The 23,070-nt window shown below is 47.2% G+C and overlaps 1 protein-coding gene across 1 annotated transcript in view; it reads left to right on the forward strand.

Annotated features, from left to right (window-relative positions):
* Positions 1–21,115, forward strand: part of LOC143297757 (myophilin-like) — a 44,605-nt gene extending 23,490 nt beyond the window's left edge. Inside the window, exons 2-5 of the mRNA XM_076610219.1 lie at positions 16,590–16,744; positions 18,079–18,205; positions 19,046–19,153; positions 19,860–21,115. Coding sequence (XP_076466334.1) covers positions 16,590–16,744; positions 18,079–18,205; positions 19,046–19,153; positions 19,860–20,051 — 582 coding nt within the window. The 3' untranslated portion in view covers positions 20,052–21,115. The remainder of the gene's footprint in view (positions 1–16,589; positions 16,745–18,078; positions 18,206–19,045; positions 19,154–19,859) is intronic.
* Positions 21,116–23,070: the final 1,955 nt, after the last annotated feature.

Genomic DNA, 23,070 nt, shown 5'->3' on the forward strand with positions numbered 1-23,070 from the left:
GACAGACAGACAGACAGACAGACACACACACACACACACACACACACACACACACACACACACACCACAGGCCAAGGTTCAGTTTACCGCTCACACCACCAACACCTGTGGCTCACCTGTAGTGAAATGAGGAGAGACCCCGAATTATTCATTGTGGTCCATTGCATACGCTGGGTGTGCGGGAAGTTTACACAAGTACGGTATGTCAGTTTTATACACCTCCCTGCCTGCCTGCCTGTCTGTCTTCTTGCCTGCAACACTTGTTTGACTTGAATGATGAGTAATTTTACTTCCACGAAATCTCTGCCTACAATCCACTCACACTCAGTACTTCCACGCGCGCGCGCGCGCACACACACACACAAAATCACACACATACACACACACACACACACAAACAAACACACACACACACACACTGACACACACACACACACCTTTGCTTGCGCGTATGCATGGGGAAAGATGAATCAGAATAAACTAGATAATTTCAGATACATCAGATTTTGCCTTGATGTTGAATAAGTGTGTAAAAAATTGCATATGTTTCTAAACAACATAAGGTGTATTTTGAGACTGTACGTATATGACTCATGTTGTTTCTCACCAAGCGCCGGGACCGAAAGTTTCTAGTTTCTCAAACTTGGGCAGCTTTTCCAAAAAAACGTTTTTGGCACTTCGGCAGGGAGGAAAGAGGATGTAACTGGAAGCTGACGAAGAAACAGTATTTCGTTACAATATTCAGGGTACTTGAGGGGAAACCGGTGAAAAGGTAGCTGCAAAAACCCCACCCCTACCACGCTACGGTCGCGCCGGGTATCAGTGCTAAAAATATCCAGCAATGATTCATCGCGGTTCATGCACGAGCCATTATCGTACTATACCCACAAAACCTTTGGTGGGAATAGTGCCACCGTACAAAATGTACGCTGGTTGCCTCCCTTCCTCTCTGCTGTTTCAGCCTGCTCTTCTGTTCTCCCCCCCCCCCCCCAACCCCCGCCCTCTCCCTCAGAATGTTTGTTCCGTTGAGGGTTGGGCCCAGTGTCTGTTGTATGTGCATAAGGTAGTCTCTCTCTCTGTCTCTGTCTCTCTCTCTCTCTGTGTCTCTGTATTCACATGGTTGTGTCCAGTGAGTATGCACACATGTGTCGGTGCGCAGAAGTTCGCTGAGCGTAACTCTTTATATATATATATATATATATTCTTCATTTGATTTCAGTCATTCGTTTCCTACATAGGGCCTATGCTTCACTTCTGTTATATTTCAATGCAGTTACTTTACACACACACACACACACACACACACACTGATCTACCAGTGTGGAGACGTCTCTCTTAGAACGAACAGCACAGGCCTTAGCTCCCATCCCTGCGTTGGTGCGGGGTGCAGGGTGCACGGTCCTATGATGACTGTGAGGGCATTCAGCAGCCACTGCTATCTGTCACCTCTGGCGGAGGAGGGCAGATGTGTCAGAGCTGTATGTGCTGCAGCTGTTCCCCCCTTTCCTTTCTTCCCTCCTTCCTTCTGATATCGTCACACTGTGTGATAGCCCGGAAGGCCTCTGGGAATATAAGCACTTAACAATATATATATATATATATATATATATATATATATATATATATATATATATATCTAATATGCAGTATTTGATAGGCTCTCAGAACTCAGCAATCAAAACGTTTTTGTACAAATCCTTTCTTCTTCTCCCGTCCTCCTGAGAGCCGTCATCTCCGAATGTCCATAATCTGACCGCTGTTCACATCAATGATGATCACCTTGGCTTTTTTTTTTTAATTAATTAATTTTTTTTAAGCTGAATAATACCACAACTTCTCTTTGGTCTTGCCTTTACTTCCACTGTCTTTTCCTCTTCTCAAAGTCATTTGATAAGGGATACTACACTTCTTTACACTGTGTCTTTCCCCTTTTGTAATTTTTTTTTATCGTGCAAGCCAGACACTCATACGTGCTCTCAAGGAAGTTATTAAACTGATAACAGGACTCACTATGTGTATAGTCGAAGAAAATTACGAAAATACCTCAAAAAAATTGCAAGAAAAGGTTTTTTTGGCTCTATGTATTCAGGATTTTTCACACTATCGCCTGTAAAAAATCGAGGAAAATCGAATGTCAAATAAGAGCAGGAAAATTAAATAAAGAAAAATAAATACAAGGAGATGGCGCGAACGGAACACCATATTTGAGTCTGAAACTCTCAACTGGGTCACGTCACTGACACCTTGTCAAGGATGCCACAACGGGGATGGGCCTGTTAAGTACTACGCTTTTCCGGCATTTCGTCCGCGCAGCAGAACCTGCCTACCACTGTATCTTATGCTTCTCTGTTGAACGTACTGAATATCATACATGATTTTACATTGCTTCATTGTTAAGTAATGTTTCCGAAAAAGCAAGTGTACTTACAACAGTCAAATTAGACTGTTGCTAAAATGTAATCACAGTTATCATGATCTTAAAGTGTGCTAGCACAGACTGCATGGCAGTGGCATAGGGGTAGACAGGTTCGCGCGATTCCTCCGTGTTCGCATGTTTGTGAAGTCAGAGTATGGTAAACCATGCGCTTAATAAAGTTTCTTTCGCTGAAAATTTAAAGATTTTCTTTTTTGAGATTTCTTTGCAAAATTGGAATGGACTAATATCAAGACACATGTGTGATTTGCAAACACCCCTGCAGTGTTGACAAAACATTTTCCGTACTATCGGAAAAGGGCTGCAAAGGTGATAATAACATTTTTTATAGTAAGTTTGTGGGCTTTCGTTCCCATCAGTGTTTATTTCATATGTATTCGTTTGTTTATTTCCTTAAGCACTGTCTTCAAGGCTTAGCTTTTATTGTTTTCTTTTGTTTGTCTGTTTGGTGTTTTTTTGTTTGGTTGTTGTTTATCTCCATTTAACTACTGACTGTGAAAGTGTGTGTGTGTGTGTGTGTGTGTGTGTGTGTGTGTGTGTGTGTGTGTGTGTGTGTGTGCGCGCGCGCGCGCGCGCGCACGCGTGCTAGGAAGGCGGAAGGGCGAGGGAGGGGTTAGGAAGGAGAGGGATGGAACTGAGAAGAAGAAGAAGAAGAGAAAGAAGACAGAGAGAGAGAGAGAGAGAGAGAGAGAGAGAGAGAGAGAGAACTAACAAGGAATCTTGTTTACTGAAGGAAAAGAACAAGCACAGGAAGTTGTTTCTTACGTACTACCCCCATTTTATGAGAAACAAAAAAGAATGTGCGGAAAGGCAATAAGAAAAACAAGGTATTACATAAATGGATATGCCAGAAAACAAACGAATTTCATCAACTGACAGCGTACAGAAAAGCTAGTCAGTATGATTTTAACGCACGATGCATATCTGTGTATAAACAGACGTTGCAACAGAAGAGAGACAGACAGACAGAGAGAGAGATAGAGGCCTGGTTGGTCAGGTATGATGCAAGCTGTTCACATGGGCAGTCACTGTGGCATCTCTGGCTTCCTGCCCATAATCGACCTCAGTCCAAGTGACATGGCCTGTCTCTACTCTACCATGCATTTCATCACAAAAGAGGCCACACGACACAACTCAACACCTGTCCTGACTCTGGATCAACCACTCTGGTGGAAAGCCACTGACATCTTGCTAATGAGCCTCCTGCCAGTTATATGAAGTCGATGGTGCTGCGCCTTGGTGCTTTCCATGCTGAAATGAGCTTCTGAGGCTGCATTGGACGGTTGATGGAGGGCAGAGGTTAAAGGTTCTGGAATTGCCCTTCTCTACAAACACTGTCATGCACATGATGCAAGGAAAAGCAGTGACACGAGCAGGAAGGGGACATTTTAGTGGACTCTTTGCTTAAACGCACTCGTGACTGCTAAAACATGTGGAGTCAAGCTGCCAACTACGCAGAACCTAGATCTTGTTCCAGAAGACCTTCATTTGGAACAAGTGGGTCAACAAGTTCAAAATGAACTTCAAAATTCAATTGACACTTTCAAATCAAATGCTACTGATCACACGGACTTCACCGAACCAATGTCAGATGAAGATCTTGATCATGGACTGGCTTTGTATAATTTCTCTCATGGAGGGCAAACTTGTAGCTCATGACCTAGAGGCAAACACGCATCTTATCTCCAGAATTTCTGACAAGTTGGATGCAAAGAAGGAGAAGCTAAAACAACACCCCACAGCTGCCTCGTGGTTGCAATACAATCATCTCATAGATATTTTACGACGTTTTCTGAAAGCAGAGAGGACGGGAAACTGGCATCTTCACCTGAGTACGTTGCAGGAGATGATACCTTTTCTTGCTTCAGCTGGTCACAGTCTGTACACAAAGTCAATCCAGCTGTACCTGCAAGATATGGTGCAACTTGAACAAACCAACCCTGACGTGTACAACAAATTTCAAGAAGGTCATCATGTTTTCCGCAGAAGTGATCGCTACTTGGCTGGTCTTTCTGTCGATCTTTTATTGAGCAAGAGTTAATGAGAAGCATCAAATCAACAGGGGGGATGACACGTGATCGTGGAATGTCAGAATCCCAACGTGCAGCATGGCTTCTATCAATGCCTACTTGTGCTGTCCATTCAGAACATCACCGGGTTGTCTTTCTCAAGTGAACAGCACAAAGACATCAGCATTGCCAGAAAGAGGCAGGATGGTCATGACATGATGGTCATCCTTGCTCTCCTGGAAGAGAGAGATCCCTTCATTGCTGGTCCTGTTCTGAAGAATACAGCCACGGGTATGGTTGAAACACCAAGGTGGATGCACACAAGGCAAACTAAGTGGGAAATAAAATCTTGAAGATGGAAAGCCACAAAGCCACGGAATACACCTTTAGGTCAGAACAGGCTGTTACGATGGCCTCCATAAACACTGTCAAGATCGACGCAGAAGTGGTGGCTATCGAACCTCAACTTCTGTTTCAGCACCTGGTTTCAGCCACAGACACTAAATACGAGGACAAGTGTGAGGTGTTCAGATATGAGCTGTCGAGTCACCCATCATCTCTTTCTAAGTCTTCTATTTTTCTTCGTCAAGGAAATAAAGCCCTTCTTGTTGATGAGATCTGGAAGAGAGTTTCCAAACCCATGCCAGAGAGTGCCTTTCTTGGTGACGTGCGTTTGTTCTGCATGGAGAGGCACTTCTCAAAAATTCCCTGGTCTCGTGGCTCAGCTTACATTTCCATCATTGAAACTTAGACATGTGCGACAGAAGCCTGTGATGGCTATACAAGTGGCCCAAGCACAAAAGACGTCACATATATATGCAGAACTGAGGGAAAGTCGTCCACTGAGGTTCAGTTTACACCTGACATGACCCTGCATATCGGGGAAGACATGTTTCTGGCCAATCATAAAAACAAGCAACGTTTTATTGACTTGCTTTCTTGTAAGCTGCGGAACAACGGATGCGTGACTTTCTGTTCTGAAGGAGGTGCTGACTGCATGATTGTTGCTGAGGTTCAGGAAAGTGCAAAAGGCAAAGAGACAGTGGTTGTTAACGATGACACAGATCTTTTAGTCCTTTTGGTCTGTCATTTCAAAAGTGATTCAGAGGAAGTCTTTCTCAAGAAAAGCAGAAAGCCGTTCAGGTGCTGGAACATCAAGCAGTTTCAGAGTTCACTTAGCATGCTTATGTCATATCTTGCCTGTCATCTATGCAGCCATATGTTGTGACACAACGTCCCGAGCTTTTGGAACTGGCAAACGGACAGGTTTCCAGAAATTCCTGAGCTCAGAACGACTTTGTGAACTGGCAGAGACATTCCTGAAGAACTTAGAGAAAGGTGAGATTGTTGTTGCTGCTGAGCAGATGCTCTTCTCTTTGTATGATAGGAAGACAGCGTCCACCCTTGACAAGATTAGATACATGATGTTCTGTTCAAAGGTAGCGTCTGGGACAACATTCATACAAGTTCACTCACTGCCCCCAACGTCCTCTGCTACCAAATCCCAGTGTTTGAGGACATATCTGCAAGTCCAACAGTGGAAATGACACACTTGTGCTAGGACAATTGGGCTGGAAGATTGTTGACAACCAGATGGTGCAGCCTTGCACAGCAGACTTGCCTCCTGCTCCTTCCAAGCTTCTGTGCATTATCCGCTGTGATTTCGAGTGTGACTGTGACAAAAAGGTGTACCTGCAGAAAACAAGGTTTTGACGGCTCGCCAGCATGTGGAGAGTGTCATGGAATACATTATTCGAACTCAGCACAGGTGACAACCGCTGAAGAACAACACTGAGAAGGAAGCCTTTGTGAGGATGGACATTATTATGAATTAGTCCAGTAATTCTATGATAAAAAGTGGTCTAATCCCAAAATAATCGCAATATGTTGGGGTTTTTTCAGACTTGCATCTATACTTATTGGTAAAGAATGTCTGCAAAATGTAAGTGTATACTTTAAAAATGCAACCTTAAGACGTATGAAGACAGCTTTGTGTGAATAAGTCGCTCTGCTTATACATTGCCTTTCACGTTAACAATGTGCACAGACTGTCAGGATCTGACATAGATGAATCCATTAGAATAGACAACACCTCATGTATGAATTCCACGCTTCCAGGTCACAGTGGACAAAACATCTACATGAATGACATTTTGCGCGCGCATGTGTGTGAGTGTGCGCATATCCACATTTGGTGATATTTTGCTTTCAAATTCAAAATAATGTTTTGCCTCTCTCTCTCTCTCTCTTTCTTACACACAAACACACACACACACACACACACACACACACACACACACACACACACACACACACAGAGAGAGAGAGAGAGAGAGAGAGAGAGAGAGAGAGAGAGAGAGTTGTTTGAAATACCCCCACGACAGAAGATAATGATAATAAATAAAATGAAACAGACAAGACAGTTCATAATTAGATAAATAAATGAATAAACAAAAATAAACTGAATGATAAATGTATAACTAACGAACTAAAGATAAAACAAATAGGTGAATAAGTAAATTGATAAATACATAAATAGAAAAAACAAACAAACAAACAAAATAATACAATGTTTTTATAACCCAGACAATGGCTTGTCGTCACATCAGATCACACAAGTGCCTTGATGACCCTCCGTTTCCATTTTACATAAAATTACTAAATAAAGTTGAATATTGTAATTTCTTCTTTTTTAAGCGCATGTTTCACCATACTTCAACACCACATTTTGCGAAGGCAACATGTGAACCTTTCTTCAACGCCACTTTCGTGCTGTCTGTCTAGATGCAAATCAGGAACAAGATAACTGTTATATCAGTTCAGTAACTGATTCAATTGACAGTTATAAGTATGTTTTATTATTCCGAAATCACTAATTGCCAACAAATCAACGTAAAACTTTCACCACGGTCAGGGCAGTACGAAACAGGTTTCACTGCATGGAGTGAGAAAGCGCGGGGAGGAACCAGGCCTGCCCGCAGAGCCCGACTTGACAAGGCGCGAATGACAAGCTGCGGCAGCAAAAAAGTATGGTGTGCTTTTTCTTCCATCTCGGCCTATTTATTTTTCTTTATTTAATTTTCCTGATCTTATCTGACGTTCGATTATCTTCGATTTTTTATGGGTGATAGAGCGAAAACTTCTGAACACGTAGAGCCAAAAAAACGTTTTCTTGCAATTTTTTGGAGGTTCGGCCACTTTTTCTCACAGAATTACTAGACTAGTAAGGATGGTTCTTAGTGTGTGTGTTGGGAGGGAGGAGGAAGGTGGTTCTTAGTGTGTGTGTTGGGAGGGAGGAGGAAGGTGGTTGTTAGTGTGTGTGTTGGGAGGGAGGAGGAAGGTGGTTGTTAGTGTGTGTGTTGGGAGGGAGGAGGAAGGTGGTTGTTAGTGTGTGTGTTGGGAGGGAGGGATGAGGCAGGTGGTTGTTAGTGTGGGTGTTGGGAGGGATGAGGCAGGTGGTTGTTAGTGTGTGTGTTGGGAGGGAGGAGGAAGGTGGTTGTTAGTGTGTGTGTTGGGAGGGAGGGAGGAGGCAGATGGTTGTTAGTGTGGGTGTTGGGAGGGAGGGAGGGATGAGGTAGGTGGTTGTTAGTGTGTGTGTTGGGAGGGAGGAGGCAGAGTGAGTGTGAGATGGTTGTTAGTGTGGGTGTTGGGAGGGAGGGATGAGGCAGATGGTTGTTAGTGTGTGTGTTGGGAGGGAGGAGGCAGATGGTTGTTAGTGTGTGTGTTGGGAGGGATGAGGCAGATGGTTGTTAGTGTGGGTGTTGGGAGGGATGAGGCAGATGGTTGTTAGTGTGTGTGTGTTGGGAGGGAGGAGGCAGGTGGTTGTTAGTGTGTGTGTTGGGAGGGAGGAGGCAGATGGTTGTTAGTGTGTGTGTTGGGAGGGATGAGGCAGATGGTTGTTAGTGTGTGTGTTGGGAGGGATGAGGCAGATGGTTGTTAGTGTGGGTGTTGGGAGGGATGAGGCAGATGGTTGTTAGTGTGTGTGTTGGGAGGGAGGAGGCAGGTGGTTGTTAGTGTGGGTGTTGGGAGGGATGAGGCAGATGGTTGTTAGTGTGGGTGTTGGGAGGGAGGGAGGAGGAAGGTGGTTGTTAGTGTGTGTGTTGGGAGGGATGAGGCAGATGGTTGTTAGTGTGTGTGTTGGGAGGGAGGGATGAGGCAGATGGTTGTTAGTGTGTGTGTTGGGAGGGAGGGATGAGGCAGATGGTTGTTAGTGTGTGTTGGGAGGGAGGGATGAGGCAGGTGGTTGTTAGTGTGTGTGTTGGGAGGGAGGGATGAGGCAGGTGGTTGTTAGTGTGTGTGTTGGGAGGGAGGGATGAGGCAGATGGTTGTTAGTGTGTGTGTTGGGAGGGAGGGAGGAGGCAGGTGGTTGTTAGTGTGTGTGTTGGGAGGGAGGGATGAGGCAGGTGGTTGTTAGTGTGGGTGTTGGGAGGGAGGAGGCAGATGGTTGTTAGTGTGTGTGTTGGGAGGGAGGGAGGGAGGAGGTTGTTAGTGTGGGTGTTGGGGGGGATGAGGCAGATGGTTGTTAGTGTGGGTGTTGGGAGGGAGGGATGAGGCAGGTGGTTGTTAGTGTGGGTGTTGGGAGGGAGGGATGAGGCAGATGGTTGTTAGTGTGTGTGTTGGGGGGGAGGAGGCAGGTGGTTGTTAGTGTGTGTGTTGGGGGGGGAGGGATGAGGCAGATGGTCGTTAGTGTGGGTGTTGGGAGGGAGGGAGGAGGCAGGTGGTTGTTAGTGTGGGTGTTGGGAGGGAGGGAGGAGGCAGGTGGTTGTTAGTGTGGGTGTTGGGAGGGAGGGAGGAGGCAGATGGTTGTTAGTGTGTGTGTTGGGAGGGAGGGATGAGGCAGATGGTTCTTAGTGTGTGTGTTGGGAGGGAGGAGGAAGGTGGCTGTTAGTGTGTGTGTTGGGATGGATGGATGAGGCAGGTGGCTGTTAGTGTGTGTGTTGGGAGGGAGGAGGAAGGTGGCTGTTAGTGTGTGTGTTGGGATGGATGGATGAGGCAGGTGGCTGTTAGTGTGTGTGTTGGGAGGGATGAGGCAGATGGTTGTTAGTGTGTGTGTTGGGAGGGAGGAGGAAGGTGGTTGTTAGTGTGTGTGTTGGGAGGGATGAGGCAGATGGTTGTTAGTGTGTGTGTTGGGAGGGCGGAGGAAGGTGGTTGTTAGTGTGTGTGTTGGGAGGGAGGGATGAGCAGGTGGTTGTTAGTGTGTGTGTTGGGGAGGGATGAGGCAGATGGTTGTTAGTGTGTGTGTTGGGAGGGCGGAGGAAGGTGGTTGTTAGTGTGTGTGTTGGGAGGGAGGGATGAGGCAGATGGTTGTTAGTGTGTGTGTTGGGAGGGCGGAGGAAGGCAGTGGTTGTTAGTGTGTGTGTTGGGAGGGAGGGATGAGGCAGATGGTTGTTAGTGTGTGTGTTGGGAGGGAGGAGGCAGGTGGTTGTTAGTGTGTGTGTTGGGTGGAGGGATGAGGCAGATGGTTGTTAGTGTGTGTGTTGGGAGGGAGGGATGAGGCAGGTGGTTGTTAGTGTGTGTGTTGGGAGGGAGGGATGAGGCAGATGGTTGTTAGTGTGTGTGTTGGGAGGGAGGGATGAGGCAGAGGGTTGTTAGTGTGTGTGTTGGGAGGGAGGAGGCAGGTGGGTGGTGTTAGTGTGTGTGTTGGGAGGGAGGGATGAGGCAGTGGTTGTTAGTGTGTGTGTTGGGAGGGAGGGATGAGGCAGTGGTTGTTAGTGTGTGTTTGGGAGGGAGGGGAGGCAGATGGTTGTTAGTGTGTGTGTTGGGAGGGGAGAGGAGTGGTTTAGTGTGTGTGTTGGGAGGGATGAGGCAGATGGTTGTTAGTGTGTGTGTTGGGGGAGGGATGAGGCAGATGGTTGTTAGTGTGTGTGTTGGGGGGAGGGATGAGGCAGATGGTTGTTAGTGTGTGTGTTGGGGGAGGGATGAGGAGTGGTTTAGTGTGTTGTTGGGAGGGAGGATGAGGCAGATGGTTGTTAGTGTGTGTGTTGGGAGGGATGAGGCAGATGGTTGTTAGTGTGTGTGTTGGGAGGGGATGAGGCAGATGGTTGTTAGTGTGTGTGTTGGGAGGGAGGAGGCAGATGGTTGTTAGTGTGTGTGTTGGGGGGAGGGATGAGGCGATGGTGTGTTGGGGGGGAGGTAGGAGGTGGTTGTTAGTGTGTGTGTTGGGAGGGATGAGGCAGATGGTATGTTAGTGTGTGTGTTGGGAGGGAGGGATGAGGGAGATGGTTGTTAGTGTGTGTGTTGGGAGGGAGGGAGAGGCAAGATGGTTGTTAGTGTGTGTGTTGGGAGGGAGGGATGAGGCAGATGGTTGTTAGTGTGGTGTGTTGGGAGGGATGGATGAGGCCGATGGTTGTTAGTGTGTGTTGGAGGAGGGATGAGGCAGATGGTTGTTAGTGTGTGTGTTGGGAGGGATGAGGCAGATGGTTGTTAGTGTGTGTGTTGGGATGGAGGGATGAGGCAGATGGTTGTTAGTGTGTGTGTTGGGAGGGAGGGATGAGGCAGTGGTTGTTAGTGTGGTATTGGGAGGGATGAGGCAGATGGTTGTTAGTGTGTGTGTTGGAGCGGGAGTTGTTAGTGTGTGTGTTGGGAGGATGGATGAGCAGTGGTGTTAGTGTGTGTTGTTGGAGGGAGGAGAGGTGTGTTAGTGTGTTGTTGGAGAGGATGAGCAGTGGTTGTTAGTGTGTGTGTTGGGAGGGATGAGGCAGTGGTTGTTAGTGTGTGTTTGGAGGGAGGAGGAGGATGGTTGTTAGTGTGTGTGTTGGGAGGGAGAGGCAGATGGTGTTAGTGTGTGTGTTGGGAGGGAGGAGGCAGTGGTTGTTAGTGTGTGTGTTGGGAGGGAGGATGGGCAGGATGGTGTTAGTGTGTGTGTTGGAGGGAGGATGGGAGTGGTTGTTAGTGTGTGTGTTGGGAGGGAGGAGAGGCAGTGGTTGTTAGTGTGTGTTGGGAGGGCGAGGAGGTGGTTGTTAGTGTGTGTGTGGGAGGGGAGAGCAGATGTTGTAGTGGTTTGGAGGATGAGGTGGTGTTAGTGTGTTGGTGGAGGAGAGGCAGTGGTTGTTAGTGTGTGTGTTGGGATGGGGGGGGATGGCGATGGTGTTAGTGTGTGTTGGGAGGGAGGATGAGCAGATGGTGTTAGTGGTGATGTGGGGGAGGAGAGGCAGATGGTTGTTAGTGTGTGTGTTGGGAGGGGATGAGGCAGGTGGTTGTTAGTGTGTGTTGGAGGGAGGAGGCAGGTGGTTGTTAGTGTGTGGTGGGAGAGGAGGGAGAGGTGGTTTGTGTGTGTGGAGGTGAGGAGGGTGAGGTGGTTGAGTGTGTGTGTGGGGAGGGAGGAGTGTTTAGGTTTGGAGGAGGAGGTGGTGTTAGGTGGGTTGGAGAGGAGGTGTTGTTAGTGTGTGTGTTGGGAGGGGAGAGGTGGTTGTAGGTGTGTTGGGAGGGAGTGTTGTTGGTGGTGTTGGGGGGTGTGTGTGGGTTGGGAGGGAGGGGGTAGGTGTTAGTAGGTGGTTGTCGTGTGTTGGTGGGGGGAGGGTGTTTAGTGTGGTGTGGAGGGGATGGAGTGGTTAGGGGTGTTGGAGGAGAGGAAGATGTTAGGTGTTGGTAGTGTTGGGGGAGGCAGTGGTGTGAATGGAGGGTGTGATAGAACATAGGTGAACGATAGCAGGGATGAAAAACAGTGCTTTCGTCTAGAGCAGGTATTTTGGTGTCCGTGCGCGCGTGAGTATGCACGCACGCACCGAAGTGAGTGGATTTAAACGACAATTAAAAAAAAAATCATCAGCAATGAATATGCTTTCGGCACTCTGATGCAACGTTCATCAGTGAAATGATAACAACATTCAAAAAGAAAGGGAAAAAGACAAACTGAACTCTTTTGGAGACATGCTGAACCCTTTTACCCCTATATTTGCACTCTTCAGCACAAGCGAGAATCAGACCTTGATATTTAACAGATAGAGATGTGGAGGCCAGAAGGGAGGGGGAGGGATGTTGAAACATGCATGAGAGGGAGGGGAGAAGGAGAGAGGGAGGGAGGAAGAGACTGAGATGAAGGAAGCAGGAAGAGAGGGAAAGGATTCTGAAACAGGTATGTTAGCATGAGAGAGAGGGAGAGAGGGAGGGAGTGGGTGCTAAAACAAGTCTGAGACTGGGAGGGAGGGAGGGAGAGAGAATGCTGAAACATATATGAGAGAGGGCGAGGAAAGGAGAGAGGGAAGAAAGAGGGAGAGGGATATTAAAGCAGATGTTAAAGAGAGAGGGGAGAGGCATGGTGAGAGAGGGCGCTGAAACCTGTATGCGAGAGAGTGAGAGACAGAATGAATGAATGAATGAATGAATGAATCTTTATTTTACAACGGTGAAGATATTAGCACTCTGGCCGACTTACACATCTGCCGTTGTTCTAAGAGACACACAAACATGTACGCATATAAATGACAGTGAGGCAATGAGGCACACAGTGAGGCAGGGGGTACAAAATGATAAGGTATGTGATGAGAAGACGACGTTTCGAGGGGCAGGTAAGTGTTGGCAGGCCACAGTATCACACTGGAAGACCACAGTTCAATTCACTGACTGGATAGCTCTCTGACTCGATGTTGGATCAATGTTGGGTGTGAATGACTAGCAGGAGGGGATGGGTGAAGATTGGAGTAGGGGCCTACCCGCACCCTGCCCTCATTCCCTCATGTCCTCTCTCTCTCTCCCTCACACACACACACACACACACACACACACACACACACACACACACACACACACACACACACACACACACACACAAAACACACACACACACACACACACACACACACACACACACACACACACACACACACACACACACACACCCCCCCCCCTAGCACACACACACGCTCACACACGTACTCCCGTGCAAATGAGGTTCCTCCCCCATTCGTTCACACACGCGGCAGCAGGGCAGAAAAACAAAAACAAAGAAGATTAAAGAAAAAAAAAAGAAGGAACTTGCAACAGCCAGGTTGGGCGAAAGATAAAGAAAACAACAAGGAAAGAAAGAAATTCCGACAGCATGAAATAAAAGACCTCCCCCCACCTCCGCCTTCCTCTCCTTCGCCACCACTTAGTCTCCATCACCACTCCGACCGACCTACCTCCACACCTGGCGGTAATTAAAACATCAATGCCACACAGTTGATTAGCCAGCATAGCCACTCCATCACCTCCTCTCCTTGCTCCTTGGCAATTCACCTGCAGCTTCCCGGCACACCTGTCCACACTTCACCTGCCGCTTTCTGGCACACCTGTCCACACTACACCTGCCGCTTTCCGGCACACCTGTCCACACTACACCTGCCGCTTTCCGGCACACCAGTCCACACTACACCTGCCGCTTTCTGGCACACCTGTCCACACTACACCTGCCGCTTTCCGGCACACCTGTCCACACTACACCTGCCGCTTCCTGGCACACCTGTCCACACTACATCTGCCGCTTCCCGGCACACCTGTCCACATTACACCTGCCGCTTCCTGGCACACATGTCCACACTTCACCTGCCGCTTCCTGGCACACCTGTCCACACTTCACCTGCCGCTTCCCGGCACACCTGTCCACACTTCACCTGCCGCTTCCCGGCACACCTGTCCACACTTCACCTGCCGCTTCCCGGCACACCTGTCCACACTTCACCTGCCGCTTCCCGGCACACCTGTCCACACTACACCTGCCGCTTCCTGGCACACCTGTCCACACTTCACCTGCCGCTTCCCGGCACACCTTTCCTCACTTCACCTGTCCACACTACACCTGCCGCTTCCTGGCACACCTGTCCACACTACACCTGCCGCTTCCTGGCACACCTGTCCACACTTTACCTGTCCACACTACACCTGCCGCTTCCTGGCACACCTGTCCACACTTCACCTGCCCCTTCCTGGCACACCTGTCCACACTTCACCTGTCCACACTACACCTGCCGCTTCCCGGCACACCTGTCCACACTTCACCTGTCCACACTTCACCTGCCGCTTCCTGGCACACCTGTCCACACTTCACCTGTCCACACTACACCTGCCGCTTCCTGGCACACCTGTCCACACTTCACCTGCCGCTTCCTGGCACACCTGTCCACACTTTACCTGTCCACACTTCCCGGAACACCTGTCCACATTTCCTAGCACACCTGTCCACACTACACCTGTCCACACTTCTTGGCACACCTGTCCACACTTCCTGGCACACCTGTCCACACTACACCTGTGGCTACCTGACACACCTGTCCACACTTCCTAGCACACCTGTCCACACTACACCTGTGGCTACCTGACACACCTGTCCACACTTCCTGGCACACCTGTCCACACTACACCTGTGGCTACCAGACACACCTGTCCACACTTCCTGGCACACCTGTCCACACTACACCTGTGGCTGCCTGACACACCTGTCCACACTTCCTGGCACACCTGTCCACACTTCCTGGCACACCTGTCCACACTACACCTGTGGCTACCAGACACACCTGTCCACACTTCCTGGCACACCTGTCCACACTACACCTGTGACTACCAGACACACCTGTCCACACTTCCTGGCACACCTGTCCACACTACACCTGTGGCTGCCTGACACACCTGTCCACACTTCCTGGCACACCTGTCCACACTTCCTGGCACACCTGTCCACACTACACCTGTGGCTACCAGACACACCTGTCCACACTTCCTGGCACACCTGTCCACACTACACCTGTGGCTACCAGACACACCTGTCCACACTTCCTGGCACACCTGTCCACACTGTCCACACTTCCTGGCACACCTGTCCACACTACACCTGTGGCTACCTGACACACCTGTCCACACTTCCTGGCACACCTGTCCACACTTCCTGGCAACCTCCTGGCACACCTGTCCACACTTCCTGGCACACCTCCTGGCACACGTGTCCACACTTCCTGGCACACCTCCTGGCACACGTGTCCACACTTCCTGGCACACGTGTCCACACTTCCTGGCACACCTCCTGGCACACCTGTCCACACTTCCTGGCACACCTGTCCACACTTCCTGGCACACCTCCTGGCACACCTGTCCACACTTCCTGGCACACCTCCTGGCACACCTGTCCACACTTCCTGGCACACGTGTCCACACTTCCTGACACCTCCTGGCACACGTGTCCACACTTCCTGGCACACGTGTCCACACTTCCTGGCACACCTCCTGGCACACGTGTCCACACTTCCTGGCTCACCTCCTGGCACACCTGTCCACACTTCCTGGCTCACCTCCTGGCACACCTGTCCACACTTCCTGGCTCACCTCCTGGCACACCTGTCCACACTTCCTGGCTCACCTCCTGGCACACCTGTCCACACTTCCTGGCTCACCTCCTGGCACACCTGTCCACACTTCCTGGCACACCTGTCCACACTTCCTGGCACACCTCCTGGCACACCTGTCCACACTCCCTGGCACACCTCCTGGCACACCTGTCCACACTTCCTGGCACACCTGTCCACACTTCCTGGCACACCTCCTGGCACACCTGTCCACACTTCCTGGCACACCTGTCCACACTTCCTGGCACACCTCCTGGCACACCTGTCCACACTTCCTGGCACACCTCCTGGCACACCTGTCCACACTTCCTGGCACACCTGTCCACACTACAACTGCACTACAGCCACAGTACGTGAACTTAGTGTCATGTGGACTGTATGCTGCCGTAGGTCGTAAAAACGCCACACAGTTAACCGGCATATCTATCACCCCGCCACCTCCTTCTTCTTTCAACTATACCTCCACCACCTCCTCCACCTGTGTGTGTGTGTGTGTGTGTGTGTGTGTGTGTGTGTGCGTGCGTGCGTGCGTGTGTGTGTGTGTGTGTGTGTGTGCGTGCGTGCGTGTATGCGTGCGTGTGTGTGTGTGTTTGCATGACCATGTGAGTGTGTGCCCACACGTGCGTGCACACGCATGTGCATCCTTGCGTGCACAGCACACCAGCTGGTGTCGCACCTACGTATGTACGCATAATTATGTTGCAGACTGATCCGTGATTATTTAAACAATAACAATGTATTAATTAATTGCTGCTGTTGTCGCTGCTGCTACTGTTACTCGTTAAATGAGTGAATGAATGAATGAATGAATGAGTTAATTATCTGTTCCTTCAGGTGGACGCCAGTTTCGATCCGGAGGATGCCAAGAAGATCCTGCACTGGATCAAGGCGGTGACGGGTGCGCAGTTCCCCATCGAGGAGAACAGTGACCGCTACAAGGTGATGGAGAACTTCTACAGGACCCTCAAGAACGGCAGACTCCTCTGCTAGTGAGTCCTTACCTGTATGTGTGTGCGTCCGTTCCAGAAAGTAGGAAAGAAGAGACCCTGCTCATGAAGGCTTCATACAGGTCATTCATATATGACACTTTCTGTAATCTTCAAAGGTGAAGACGCTCCATCTGACTGCTGGGATCTGCGTGATATCACACCCACCGACATTTCACAGCCATCTCCATGTAGATCTTGTTCTGGGCTGTGCCCGCGATACTCTTCCAGGAGGAGGAGGAATTTTGTTTAATGTCCCGTCACACATATTGGTGATTGAAGAGATTCTGTTAAAGTATTTATGAATACATTTGAGTATTATCGGTTAAAAGGGGTGGGAGATGTGAATGAATGGAGGGTTGGGGGAAACTGGGCAAATGAGGGTGAAATGAGGGTGAAATTTGAAAAAAATTCTATACACAATTACAGGAAGTTACTTAAAGGACTTCGTAAAAAGAGAAGTCGTTAAACTGACAAGCGAAACAACTGATAATGAATGCAAAAAGTCAAAAAACATCAACGTTCTCAGTCACTTGTGAAGACACACTTTCGTGTACATAAGGCTTCATCAAGCTCCATCAAAAATTATATGCTTAATTGTCAGGTTACTAAAGCATATGCACTTGACATTAGAACAATACTTGGTCCGTAATGAATTTGATAATAGTCTGAGAGCTAAACTCACAATTGGTCTGTGAATCGGACCAAAGTCTGAGAGAGTCAACTGACGAGGTTTTAGATTTGATTTCAAGCACCTATAAAAGTATCTTTTTAGTGTATTGCTTATTTCCTTGTATGACAATAGGCAATATACTTTTATACTATCTATATGAATCTTTGCTCCCATTTTTGCTGCCCTGTCTGCTTGGTCGTTATAAAGGAATACTCTTCCAGTTCCTGCAGGAAATCAATATTTTAACTTGATCTGAATTTTACGTCGACGTGAGTGAAATCTTTAAATGTTGTTTTTACTGACCTTTTAACATTAATTTGGGTTCTTATTACATTATTCCAAGAACTGACGGGTATCAGCCCTGAACTGACCATCTGCGGTCGGCTGAACTATAAAGAAAATGATTTGATTTGTGCGTTTACGTGACATGTGCCTGACTAAATGACACGGGAAACGAATGATGAGCACTTATGGGCAGATAACAGTTGGTTCTGCCTAGAAAGGCAGAGCACAGGCGATATATAAACACCAGTCAGGTTCCCCCTCCTCAGCATCCACAGTTCGACATCCCCTCTTAACTAGTTTTCGCCATTTACCGTATCACCTGAGGTTGACGTTATCAAACCCGAATTCAACTTCACACTTGTTTTCACCTCTGTTTCAGTTTGGTGAATGCCTTCTTGCCAGACCACCTCAAGCTAGACCTGAACTCACGGACCTTCCATGAGGCCAAAAACATGGCCTTTGAGACAGCCCGGGAGAGGGAGAGGATAGAGCTCTTCATCGTCAAGGTGAGGGCGTGCGGCTGGGGGATAGAGGTGTTGTGGGAGGAGGTGGTGGGGCGGTGAGGTAGGGGTGTTGTGGGGTTGAAGGATGTCATTAAGTGTGGGTATTTCTTTTCAGGCATCATATGATGATGCGTATTCACGTTGTACATATTCTGTATTATCCAGTGAATCAAGAAACGGTCTTTTGTTTTGGTTTTGCATCCCACCCACGCAGCAAGGAAACAACCTCAGAGACAATCTCAGTTCATTTCAAGCCAGTTCGGTTGGGCATTTGACTTGTGATTCAGTTGTGATCAGTGATCAGGGTTTGTGGCCTGTTTAAGGATGATGCTGTGTTCTTGCGAAAGGCACATTACTCCGATTTTATTCTCTCCTCCTGGGTGTAAATGGATAGGTCTACTTGACTTCAGCTCGGGAAGGCTGAAACGGCGCAGGGGGTGTGGGGGATGGGGAGTGGATTGGGTCCATCATTCTTACGGCAAACTGCAGACACAGTAGTAAAAAAATTCACCGCCTTATGGACATAACAGCCAATGGGACCTTAAATCGTTTTAACTTAGAATATCATGATGTAAGAGAAAAAAAAATTATCAACAATGAAACGTATGGAACGCAGATGATCTCAGATTGTTAATCTTACTGTTGTTTGATCATTAAATGATGTCACAGAGAGAGAGAGAGAGAGAGAGAGAGAGAGAGAGAGAGAGAGAGAGAGAATGGCACAGATGAACAGAGACAGGCAGAGAGACAGGTAGACAGAGACAGAGTTTGGCAGAGACAGATACACTCAGTGTCTGTACGGTGTGTGGAAGCAACATTTCAGTCCCGCCCTCTTTGGTCCAGATCCAAGAGTTCGGGGTGCACGAGCAAGACACGTTCCAGACAGACTGTCTGTACGAACGGACCAACCTCAACAAAGTCATCGGCTGCATCAGGGTGTTTGGGATGGAAGTGAGTATGGTGTGTGTGTGTGTGTGTGTGTGTGTGTGTGTGAGAGAGAGAGAGAGAGAGAGAGAGAGAGAGAGAGAGAGAGAGAATCCGTCTTTGCTCTTAGTTCCCCCTTTACTTTCCTCTGCCATCATGTGTTGTGAACAGTGAGTCTGACAACGGTCATGTTTATAATGTTCTGTCACGGCTTGAGCATAATCATAGCCACTGCTGCTCAAAGAGAGAAACACTGAAATCACTATCTGTCATTTCCAAATGGAACATTGTTTTTCAACATCACTGTGTTTGTGTGACGGTCACCAGCTGTCAGCCTAAACCAGATGATTAATAATTTGCCATGGTGTTAGCTTGTTGCTGCTCTTTTCTTTTCGTATGCAAGTGATATCTCTTTCCATCCCTTATGGTCAGTCTCAAGACCGTAGGGGCACCATTGATGACCTGGCTACCAGCTGTGTCCTTTCTGTCTCCCTGTTCCTCGTCTCTCTAGTGGCGTCGCTCAGATCCACACCCCAACAGGGGTAAAAGGAATTGATTTCTTTGGATCTTTTGATATTACCCCCTCATCTCTTTCTCTGTCAGCCTCTCCTTGCACGTTCATTGAACTAAATCTACAGGCATGATATGTTTTATAAATAAAGATTTGTTCAAACTAAATGAGCCAAGAGCACTTTTTCACGGATTCCCATGTTCTTGTTTTCTTTTCCACCAGGTGGAGTCTCACCCTAGCTACACGGGACAGAGGGTGTGGCCTCGCAAGTCGGAAGCCAACCCCCGAAACTTCTCTGAGGAGCAGCTGAAGGCGGGGCAGAACGTCATTTCCCTGCAGTACGGCACCAACAAAGGCGCCTCTCAGGCCGGCATGACCTTCGGCAAAAAGCGCATGATCCTGCAGGACGAGTAACTTCCGCTTCCGGTGTTGTCACATCCGGTTGTTTGTTGACTGACATCACTGCTGAACTGGTGCCTTTGCCTTTGGAAGATCCATGACAACAGAACAGACCGAGTCCGAAAGATAACAAGTTGTTTTTGTTTATGATTTGTATCGAAGATAAGACTGTGAGGGTATGCACGAGAAGAGACCCTTACTTGTATCGTAAGATTACAAATATAACAGTGCTAATCAAGTCCATAGAAGGGTCAACATGTTTGGATTAATAATGAATGAACGGTAACAGTGTAGCGAAAGCAGAATGCAAGCGATTTTGCATCTTTTAAAATTATTCTTTTCGTTTTCTTATCTGTTTTGTTATTTCTTTTTTTCTTCTCACATCTGGTTTGAGGATTCGGCTTGTTGTTTTGATGTAGGAAATATTGATTCATATCTTTGTTTTATCATATCACTACTGCTGCTGACAAGGTTGTAACAAACAAACAAACAGAAAAAACCCAAATGAGTTAAAACTGTAATTAACACACATTACTTGTCATTTGCCCACAGTTTCTCAAATATTTTCATTACTATTGCTTTTCATTTATTTCGATTTTTCCTCCAATATTGCTTACATTTTTGTCGATGTTTCCTTCAACTGAATAGTTTGACTGTGGTGTAACTCCATATACAGTTGCATCTATATTGCACGGTCGGGCATCTGTGTTAAAATGTTCGATTCTGAGAAAGGGAAACTTTCTATGATAATGTATTCAGAATCTGCCTGTCAGCATGCAATCATCAATGCCAAAAATCATTGTTACAGAGACATTGCCAATTCTCCCACTTATGATTGGGATAACAATGTGATGATGATGATAATGATAATCATAATGATGACGATTTCGCTTTTTTTCACGAAAAAGATATTGTGGCATATGGTGTAATAATTCAAGCATCAGTCACCTATCGAAAGTAATGTTTCTCGATAAAAAAAAAGTGTAGTGCTGTTAACAATTTTTTTGGAACCAAGTCAGATTTTGAAGGCGAAAAAAAAAAATCAATTTACAGGAAGAAAGACGAGTGGGGAAGGAGGAGATGGAAGGAGGAGGAGGAGGAGGATGGAAAAGAGGAGGTGATGGAGGAGGAGGAGGATGGAAAAGAGGAGGCGAAGTTTCCTTTTTTTATGTTGACAGAGGACAGTCTCTCATCTCTGTCTTTGTATGTTTCTCATTGTCTGTTCTTTTTTAAATCTGTTTATTTTTTGTTGTTGTCATCTTATTTTAAAATTGTGCATTGAAGGAATTTTCCATTCGCTTAATTCGTCATTATTTCTTCGCATGTTTATTTGTCATAATCGTTTTCATGAAAATCGCGTTAGTATTTATTTTTCAAATTTTGTGGTCAACATTTTACTGTCGCTGTATCTGCTGTACTGCTTTGAATATCTGGTTCCTTTCATAGCTTTTTCTTTCTCTCTTTTCTTCTCTCGTTCTGATTGTCTTGTTTAATTGTCTGTCTTTACCCTACTCTTTTCTTCCTTCTGCTTACTTAGGATTTTAGTCAACTTTTCTTTTTCTTTAGTCAGCGAAATTGTTGCTCCCTTGGGTCTGTGGTTTCTTTCTCTCCTTTCTTTCATTCTTTCACAGCAGACAAGGCGACATTTTTTGCTTTTATCTGTTAATTTTTAACGGGACCGTCCATGTGTTGTCAGTAGTTGTGATTTCTGTTTTTAGTGACGGATAATAAAAATTCCACTATCTGTCCATCTGTGCTTTCTGTTCGTTTGCCTGTACTGGTTTTGGTCTGTGTGTACTCCATGTCGGTAGGTTGATGTTCCATGTGGGTGTGTTACACACTTTCTGTCTGTACTGTGTCGGTCTGTGTTCCATGTGGGTGTGTTACACACTGTCTGTACTGTGTCGGTCTGTGTTCCATGTGGGTGTGTTACACACTGTCTGTACTGTGTCGGTCTGTGTTCCATGTGGGTGTGTTACACACTGTCTGTACTGTGTCGGTCTGTGTTCTATGTGGGTGTGTTACACACTTGAAGTTATAAAAGAAGTCAATAGCAGATTGAAAGTGACTGCACAACACAGTTTCAGTTTCTTAATGGAGCATCACTGCGTTCAGACAAATCCACACATACTACACTACATCTGCTTAGCAGATGTCTGACCAGCAGCATAACCCAACGCGCTAGTCAGGCCTTGAGTGCATGCATATATATATATATATATGTGTGTGTGTATGTGTGTGTGTGTGTGTGTGTGTGTGTGTGTGTGTGTGTGTGTGTGTGTGTACACCTGTCACAATGATTTATTCTACAGAAGTCTGCCAAAGGACAATATTTATGTTGCCATGGGTTCCCTTTCTGTGCGCCGAGTGCGTACTGCTCGCGGGACCTCAATTTGTCTTCTCATCCGAATGACTGGACGCTAATTTTCATTTTCCAGTCAAACTTTGGAGACAGTGCGAAACCAGGATTTGAACCCAGAACGACACTGTATTCGCAGATAAGCGTCTTAACCTTCCTGCCACTTTCCTCCCTGCACTGCACAGTAAGATACTGAAAACAACACGCCTGTTCATCTGGAGCGTCACTAGCTGCCAACTCATGAGCGTATCCCTCAGGAATTGCTCTCCGTTACATTCAAACTCTGGAGATGCCGTGGCAGAATTGGTAAGGCTTTGGGCTTCTGATCCAGTGTTCACCAGTGATCAGGGTTCGAGGCCCCGTCTCAGCATGGTCTTGTGTCCTTGGGAAAGTCGTTTTACTCCCATTTTTCCTCATTTCACCCATGTGCTCATACCCAGGTATTAACCTTCAACATTTAAACCAAACAGCAAAAACACACATCTATCCTTCATGTTCACAACTATTTTCTGATTTCGTAAAATGAGCTTCAGAATGTCTGACTCGATATTCCCAGGCGCTAACGTGTGTGAAAATAGACATGAATGAAAGAAGAAATAATTTCTGTTACCCGCTTAAGACAAACACACAATTCCAAACCAATGCAGCTTGTGATACATGTTGAGGACGTTCCTA

Source organism: Babylonia areolata, chromosome 23 (genome assembly GCF_041734735.1).
Source record: "Babylonia areolata isolate BAREFJ2019XMU chromosome 23, ASM4173473v1, whole genome shotgun sequence".
Taxonomy (NCBI): Eukaryota; Metazoa; Mollusca; class Gastropoda; order Neogastropoda; family Buccinidae; genus Babylonia; species Babylonia areolata.